Genomic DNA, 9,106 nt, shown 5'->3' on the forward strand with positions numbered 1-9,106 from the left:
AAATAGTTATCTGGGGAAAAAATAAAAATGGAAAGAATTTCAATTAAATGAACCGACAATGCACAGGTCAATCCCATCATTCTGTCTCTCTCTCTCTTTTTTTTGCCCCTTTATTTCACGATACAAATAATAAAAACAACACAAACAGAAAGGGACCTAAGAAGAAGTCTCACGCTTTGAGAGATTTATCATACCTGAGCCAAGAGAAATGCATGTATGTATTATCAAATACAAGAAAAATGGTAATCATATGAAAAATGCCAGAACAAAATAAGAAAAACGAAATTTTGAAAATTCACAAAATTCATGGTGAAAAAGACTAATGACAACAAAACTTTTATAAATGGTTATAAATTTATTATTATAGGAATTTACATTGCAGAATTTACACATATTTAAGTTTTACATTTTGTATTAAAGCATGCCAACCTAATAGATCCAGTATGTTTCCAATTTTGTATGAAGACACTGGTAATGGTTTTAAATGGGCAACAGAGTCTTACAGATTTCCATTAATTGGGAAGCTTATGTTTCCTTTATTTAGCTGAGACTTGTTCTTTTTGATTGGAGTAGTTAATTTAATAGTTGCTGAGCCTTAATCAATCCATCACTTTGTCATCCCTTAGCATCTCAATTCTCAACTGTCAGAATCTCAAGTGATTGAGTGGGTGAGCCAGTGGGGGAGAAGATCAACTCAGTGTGTTATTATTCGGTTAAACACCATTTTGCATGTTGCCAATTCAAAGCCAAGTGGAGAAGAAGATCAACATCTGTCTCTTCATTAAAATATTCTCTCTTTTTTTCATTCTGTAACTGTAAAAGAAAAAACAATCATAAACCCACCTTTATCAACTCATCAACTACAAAACAAACGAGACTCTTCTCTCTCACGCTCAGAATTTTATCTTATTTTAATCATATTGGTTCTCGTTTTAAATAAACGGTCACAATCACCTCTTGCTTCTTTGGGTTTTTCGAGTTTGTTCTTGACTTGTCTGTGTCTCAATGAAAGTTGTTCAACTGCCTTCTACATTGACTCGTCTAATTCAGTAAAATAAACAATCTTTTATTAAAAATTCAGTTTTGTCTTTGTAGCGTTTTCTACCGAGGTTACACACTGGGGAGGGTGTTTGAGCATATCACTACTCTTCATTTCTCAGCAAAAATGAAAATTTTCAACTTTTGAGATTGCCAATGATGGATCTGGAAACTGGGGCATATCAAAATATTGTTAAGGTGAGATGTTCTGGATTATTCTTCATTTTCAAATTAACCCCATTTCATTCTTTGTTGCATCATTGATTTTCAATTCGGTTTGTTTCTCTTTTATGATCAAAATGTTCTTTTTTTGGGTTGAAAAACCTTTTTCTTTTAAATGATCACTTTGTTGCCTTTGTTGCAAATTATGCATTGATTTTAAGTTTTTTAAATAAGTCCAGTTTAGTTTTGTGATCAGATTGTTGTTCCTATAGCAGAAAGAATCATGGAGAACAGTGTTAATATTAGCCTATCAAAGTCTTGGCGTTGTGTACGGAGATTTAAGTACTTCACCGTTATATGTATACAAAAGCACATTCGCTGAAAATATTCAACACTCAGAGACCAACGAAGAGATTTATGGAGTTTTATCGTTCGTTTTTTGGACATTAACTTTGATTCCATTGCTTAAATATGTGTTTATAGTGCTTAGAGCTGATGATAACGGTGAAGGAGGGACTTTTGCTTTGTATTCGTTGTTGTGTCGGCACGCCCGAGTCAACTCACTTCCTAATGGCCAGTCGGCTGACGAAGAACTCACTGAGTACAAGAAGAATTTTGTTGGTTTGGCACCTAAAAGTAGTTTTGGGTCAAAGTTGAAATCCACTCTTGAAAGTTATAGAGTTTTGCAGCGGTTTTTGCTTGTATTGGCTTTGATTGGGACTTGTATGGTAATTGGTGATGGTGTGCTCAGCCCAGCTATTTCTGGTAATAATTGGATTTTTTTTGCTTTTGTTTTGGATTTTGGTTCGGAATTTGTTGTTTTGAGTGTTTGAAAGCCAATTTGATTGTTTGATTTTTGGGATTATATGTGCAGTTTTTTCTGCAGTATCAGGGCTTGAGCTTTCCATGTCTAAGGAGCATCACAAATGTAAGAGGCTTATCCTTGTCCTGGTTCTTTTTGTATTATTTGTTGTTTGCTAAGAACTTTAGAAATGAATGGACAAATCATGGTTGAATTGTTTAAGGTTTGGGTTGGCATGGTTCTTTCAGGTAATACTGTTTGAAATTTACTGATGGCCTACTTTCTAACAGGCTAACCTTTAATTGAAATTTTCAAATTTCAGAAGAATGTCATTTTTGAGTTCACATTGTAGTCCAATTTTCTCTTTTTTCAGTTTCTGTGCATTTTGTAGCTTCTTCAGCAACTTCAATATGACTTAGTCTTATCATCGCTAATTTTTAGCACCTGTCTTGAAATGTTTCAGACTGTTGATATATACATTTCTCAAGGATAATTGCACCGTTATTATTGAAAAGTAATCCTTCACAAATTAGGTAGCGCGAACATGTGTCATTTATCAACCTATTCTGGCCTGCATATGGAGACATGTTGAAAATCTGCAGAAACTGATAAAAACTGAAGTTATCTTAATGCTGGGCCACTTGCCTCCATTGCTTCTGCAAGGGCTTTCTGTTTTATGATCACATGATGGTTCACCAGTTAGATGTTTGTCACACCTTTCTGGTTTCAACTTATGAGTGTGTCTATTATGGTTTGACTTTTATCATCTTGTAGATGGCTCTATATTAGTCTGTGTTATTTAGAAACCTTTTGGCAAAATTTATTACTTCTTACACCTGCCTATCCCTTGTCCCGAAATCACTTGAGGGTATATGCTGATTTTGAAGAGGAAAGCAAAAAAGAAAACAGAAAGCTGCATTGGAAGCCTACATGTTTGCAGTACCTGACAGCTACTAAACATGTGTAGTGAAGAGAAGGTCCTAAACCAATTGAAGAGAAGAATTATCTTTCTTGTCTGAAAACCTTTCTTTAATATCATTGGGTTGTTGGGTAGATAGCAATTATGGGAGGTAGGTTATCATTGCAATGGGTTGGTTGGTGTGTGGTGGGGTAGAAATGACTTCATAATATGGTAGGTATTATACAAGTGAAAACCCAGTGATAGACATGCCAACTTTTGGATTGTTGTGACCTTCTTCAGAATGGGGAGAAACACAACGTCATGACAAGTTGTAAAGTTTGGTCCTAAAATTGTTGTAGTCTTCATGTGTATTAATCATGTTTAAGACGATATATGCCCTTTCCTAAAAATAGAAAAAATAAGTCAATGCACAGTATTGGAAATTATAATTGCACTAAAATACTTCTATAAAGCAAAAACCTTGGATATATGAAGTGCATCTTGTTTTTAGATAGACATCCTCTTGTTGCATTCTTAGTAGTACTAACATATTCAATGGGGCCTTTGCTTCTGGAAAGTGTGATAATTTGTGTGAAATCTGTATTATTGGAACTGTTTTTAGTAACTAAACCAACCGGCAGCACTCTTAATAAATTTTAAGATGTTATGCTTGCTTATCTTTATTTTTTTTTTATTTCTGCAGCTCAGCAGTTTAGATTTTATGACATTTATATTATCATATTTGCACTGCCACTTGAAAATTATGTATTTTTGCAGATGTAGAAGTTCCAGCTGCTTGCATTGTACTGATAGCTCTGTTTGCGCTTCAACATTATGGCACACATAGAGTTGGATTCTTGTTTGCACCTGTGGTTTTAACATGGCTTCTATGCATCAGTGCTATTGGATTATACAACATCTTTCACTGGAATCCTCATGTATATCAAGCACTTTCTCCATACTACATGTATAAATTTCTGAGGAAAACTCAGAAAGATGGTTGGATGTCCTTGGGTGGCATTTTGTTGTGTATAACAGGTAATCGCACCAGGTGGTGTTTTATTTTGAAGCTATTCACAGACAATGTGGCTTGTTCATTAATAAATGTACATATTTTGTTTCCAGGCTCAGAAGCTATGTTCGCTGATCTTGGACACTTTTCACAATTGTCAATCAAGGTATATATGCTTAAAATCTCCAAACTTTGTTTGCAAACTCTTTTGCTAGATTTACTCAACTTGTTTGTTGTATAACAATCAGTGCACCTGTCTAAATTAGCCTCTGGTCAGTATCTGATTCGTAAGCCCTTCTGTCAATTACTTCTGCTTAAGTTATAATTCGTAGACAGTTCAAAATTGTGCCTTCTTTCTGGGTAGCCGACCAAACTATTTAAACATATGGGCCAACTATTTTATAATTTGCAGACTTAATACATTAGATATTATGTAAGTTTGGCTTCGTTTGGTTAGTCTGTGTGGGTATTTGGCCTTGTGTATACTGGGCATATGGAACCATCTCTTGGTACCAAACAAATAAAGGTAATTATGAATGGTGCAGGCATACAAATCAATGCCTTTTAACATAATTTTACTCATCAATGCCTATTAACTTAGATTTCCCTTGTCCTGTTGTATTTCTCATGATCAGATGCTGGACCCAGTAGTTTTGATTGTTGTGATTTAATGACCCATTAAGGCTTTGACCCAGTAAAGATGTAACCATTTCTTGCTATTTAGTAAAAGGGGATTATATAATGTGATACTTCTTGGGCAACAATGATGAAGGCAGCTGTAGAAATTCTGACAACGATCAAGTGATATGAAAGTCTTTTACACTGAATAACAGTGTTAAAGACTTTCAGGTTCCATCACTCCTTGAATGATGGAGTTTGTAGTGTATCCATTGTATGAGTGATGCAAAAGTCAATTCTTTTCAGGTTCCAGAATGTTGAATAAAAACAAACTGCTCTTTAGCTAGATACATAAATAGAAAAAAAATATCATGCACTGCCCAGTGTCAAGGAGTGTGTAGAGTATTTATTCTGCACTTTTGATTGATTAGGACTTCTCTTCATATCTTCTATCAATCACACTTTGATAGAAACCTGCTATCTTAATCCAACTCTACAATCAAATCAACTCAATTCAATCGATTCACCACAAATCTCACACAAAACAATCTTGTTATTTATCAAAGAACACACTAAATGTGAGTATTAATATTTCCAGAATTCCAATTACACCAGACAATAACTAAAACAGAAGCAAAAAGTGGCATATAAGAAGAAACAGAATGAGGAAATCTGGCAACAGAGGTGCCAGTTACTACCATGCAGATTGCCCCGTTTCCTGAATTGTCCACAATCAATTTCCTCACTTTATTTTTCTCTTTTATGTCACCTTTATTTTGTTCTATACCCATTCATCTTTGACCCCCATGTGTCCCTCTCTTTTTGCTACAGTAGCGGATTGCTCCACCTCACCATAGAATAGTGCTCCTTTGTTTTTTTCAGTTACCTTTCTTCTTGTGCATCCTAGGTCCTAGCATACTCCTTCAAAACTATTGGTTGAATAGGTCATCTTCATTTTTTGTTATGTTTCTTTGGCTAGATACAATTTCATCATCAAATTCTGAGTTTCTTGATGGGTGAAAGCATTGTCCCATACGATTTTGCTGGTTAGTGATAAAATTAGGGAATAGGAGACACAATGGCAATCAAATACAAAAGGAATCATGTGTAATATGCTAGATAAAACATGCATACTCTTTTTATTGGATCCACTTTCATATGGTAAATAATTGATTGATATGTGCACATCTATGCAGATTGCTTTCACCTCTTTGGTTTATCCATCCTTGATTCTTGCATATATGGGACAAGCTGCTTATCTATCTCAGCATCACATTGTTGACAAAGATTATCGAATTGGATTTTATGTTTCTGTACCAGGTAGGTTCATTGAATTTTTATCACTGAAAATTATACAGTTCCAACTTATTGGAAGTACCCCATTTTAAAATTGCAGAGAATTTGAGATGGCCAGTTCTAGTTATAGCCATACTTGCTGCAGTAGTTGGAAGCCAAGCCATTATCACTGGCACTTTCTCAATCATCAAGCAATGTTCTGCTCTGGGTTGCTTCCCACGAGTCAAAATAGTCCACACATCATCCAAAATTCATGGTCAGATCTACATTCCAGAGATTAATTGGGCACTGATGTTGTTATGCTTAGCTGTTACAATTGGTTTTAGAGACACAAAACGCTTGGGCAATGCATCAGGTATGACATTTAGAGAAATATTACATTCCCTCAATCCATTGCCCTTCTGAATGCTTGTAACTGCTTTGCGGATATGCTGAATGTTTGACTTGATGATTTTTTAGCTTTCAGGGATGATCTGTTTAATTGAATGTGGCTTGTAATAATGTTATAGATCAATTTTAACCCAAGCCTGAAACATATTCCTTGAAGAGAAACCTAAGAGGCACATGGTAGATTTGTGCTTGGTTGTGGGATGTGCTGAATCTTTTGGAGTGGAAAGTTGGCTGTATGAAATGTAAAAAAGTATAATTATATTAAGCTATGATGATAAGCTGTAATCTGTGGATTTTCAATAAAATTTGTCTTATAAATGAAAGGGATTTGACTGCCTCAAGTGATCAAGAATCCAGAGATCTGTCCATGTGATATCGTCCTTTTTGTACCTTAAGAAGGAAAACTACCATGCTCTCTTAGATCTCCGATTTTAATGATGCCTGCTGGACTTCAGGATTTCTGTTCTTGCTTTTAATGCTTCTAAAGAACTATCTTGATTGATTAGTCTCTCTGTGAAAGAAAAAAACTTGGAATTTTTCAATTTGTTTCGTGAACTCCTTAAATTTTTTCTCTTTGTGCGATAGGTTTGGCTGTCATAAGTGTTATGCTGGTAACCACCTGCCTAATGTCCCTAGTGATCGTGTTGTGCTGGCAGAAGAATGTTTTTTTAGCAATAGCTTTTGTTGTCTTCTTTGGCACAGTTGAAGCTCTTTACTTCTCAGCTTCGCTTATCAAGTTCCTTGAAGGCGCTTGGGTCCCCATTGCCCTTGCATTCATCTTTCTGATTGTCATGTGTGTGTGGCACTATGGCACTCTGAAAAAGTACGAGTTCGATGTGCAAAACAAGGTCTCTGTCAACTGGTTACTTAGCTTAGGTCCCAGCCTAGGCATTGTACGTGTCCGTGGCATTGGCCTTATACACACTGAACTGGTATCTGGAATCCCTGCAATCTTCTCCCACTTTGTCACCAACCTTCCGGCATTTCACCAGGTTTTGGTTTTCCTCTGCATTAAATCTGTCCCGGTTCCTCATGTCAGACCCGAGGAGCGATTCTTAGTTGGTCATATTGGTCCAAGAGAGTATAGAATGTATCGGTGCATTGTAAGATATGGATATCGTGATGTACACAAGGATGACATGGAATTTGAGAAGGATCTTGTGTGTAGTATAGCGGAGTTTATACGTTCAGGAACCTCTGAAGCCAATTCCAGTGGTACAATGGATGACCTGATGAAGGATGACAACAAAATGACAGTTGTTGGGACATGCTCAACCCATATAGAAGGGATTCAAATGAGCGAGGGTGATGTGAACAACCCAGAATCAGCAGGCACATCAGAGCTACGGGAGATACAATCACCCCCAATAGCAAAACCGAAGAAAAGAGTGAGATTTATCGTTCCAGAAAGTCCGAAGATTGACAGCAAAGCAATGGAGGAGCTTCAAGAACTTACAGAAGCAAGGGAAGCTGGGATCGCATACATATTAGGTCACTCATATGTGAAAGCAAAGAAAGGATCCAGCCTGATAAAGAAAGTTGTAATAAACATTGGCTATGAGTTCTTGAGAAGAAATAGCAGGCCTCCGACATATGCACTAAGTGCTCCAAATGCATCTACACTGGAGGTAGGGATGATTTATAAAGTATGAATTTTGTTGTAGAAAATTCTGTAAAATTATCATGTACATGATATAATCCAGTGAAATAAATTAAAGGGCTATCCATTTTAGTGATATTAAAATAAATAATAATAATAATAATAATATGTTAAGATTACAAGTATAAGATATAAGACTTAGATCTCACATTGAAAAATATAAATTTTTAGTGTATAATTTATATAGTTTTGGGTGCGTGGGTGTTGAGACTATGGAGCGTAATAGTATGTTTAGATCTCAAATGTAAGGTACAAGATTAGGATCTTATATTGATAAATATAAGTTTCTAAAATAAGATTTATGTACTCTTAGAGTTTTCAATTTCAATAGTTAACTTTTGAGTGCCTAACCCACATATAGAAGTGTCAAATGGGTTAAGTTGACCCGAAATATGAGAAAATGACTCAATTTGAAAGGGTTTGCGAGCTACTCTAGGGGATTGGGTCAAGCCTATTACTGTTGTCATAATTATTTAAAAAAATTAAAAGAATAATTAATTAATTAATTAATAATATATTATAAAAAACTATTTTTTATTAAAATTAATAGGTTAATATATTATTATTAGGTTTGGTTTGGCTTGTTATTATAGGATCTGGTCTGATTTTATATTTATACGATTGGATCGTAAATCTCATACTTCTTACAAATTGAGCTAACCCATAATACTTACGATTATATAAATCTTAGACTTAACAGATTGCATCAGAGTCATTCCGACTTATTGTCACCCCTATCCACACATGATCAAGCAGATGATGAAGTTGAAATTATATAGAAGGGTCCCACAAATCTTTCCTGTAAAGTTAATAAAACTTTGATGCAATCAGGTGAATTGTTCAGCCTAGAGTTTGATGGAGAAAGGTCAGCATCTGGATGTAAATAAATAAATGAATAAATAATGAGGGATTTTAATTTTATATTATAAAAGAGGAGAAAAAGGAGTAGTTATTAAGTATATTTTGACAATTCACCACCCACGCTTACCTTATCCATTGTTTCTTCCTTCCACTCTTATTATTATTACATGAAATGAAATTCAAAGAAGAGTGTTAATTTTTTAATCAATAATATTAATTAATTATTCAACTACTTAATCAGACAAGATTTTAAATAAAATACTAAACCCTTCTGACCCTTTTTTTTTTTTTTTTATGAGTGACTGGTCTGGGCTTCTTATGTAAAAAATCCTTACAGTGTGTGTCGGTTTGTCTTAACATGGGTAC

General features: G+C 35.0%; 1 protein-coding gene across 2 annotated transcripts; it reads left to right on the plus strand.

The window, feature by feature from the left end:
* Positions 1-410: 410 nt before the first annotated feature.
* Positions 411-7,955, plus strand: LOC123217052 (potassium transporter 6-like). Of its 2 annotated transcripts, none has more exons than XM_044637799.1 (8): positions 411-1,236; positions 1,473-1,965; positions 2,075-2,128; positions 3,681-3,941; positions 4,029-4,081; positions 5,730-5,853; positions 5,930-6,184; positions 6,805-7,955. In XM_044637799.1, exons 1-8 carry the CDS (start codon positions 1,195-1,197, stop codon positions 7,869-7,871), a joined length of 2,349 nt encoding a protein of 782 aa, XP_044493734.1. In that variant the 5' UTR covers positions 411-1,194; the 3' UTR covers positions 7,872-7,955. The 2 variants fall into 2 exon arrangements, with proteins under 2 accessions (XP_044493734.1, XP_044493735.1); XM_044637800.1 differs by having other exon boundaries at positions 412-1,236; positions 1,476-1,965.
* The last annotated feature ends 1,151 nt before the right edge of the window (positions 7,956-9,106 follow it).

The sequence above is a fragment of the Mangifera indica genome, chromosome 5, assembly GCF_011075055.1.
Source record: "Mangifera indica cultivar Alphonso chromosome 5, CATAS_Mindica_2.1, whole genome shotgun sequence".
Taxonomy (NCBI): Eukaryota; Viridiplantae; Streptophyta; class Magnoliopsida; order Sapindales; family Anacardiaceae; genus Mangifera; species Mangifera indica.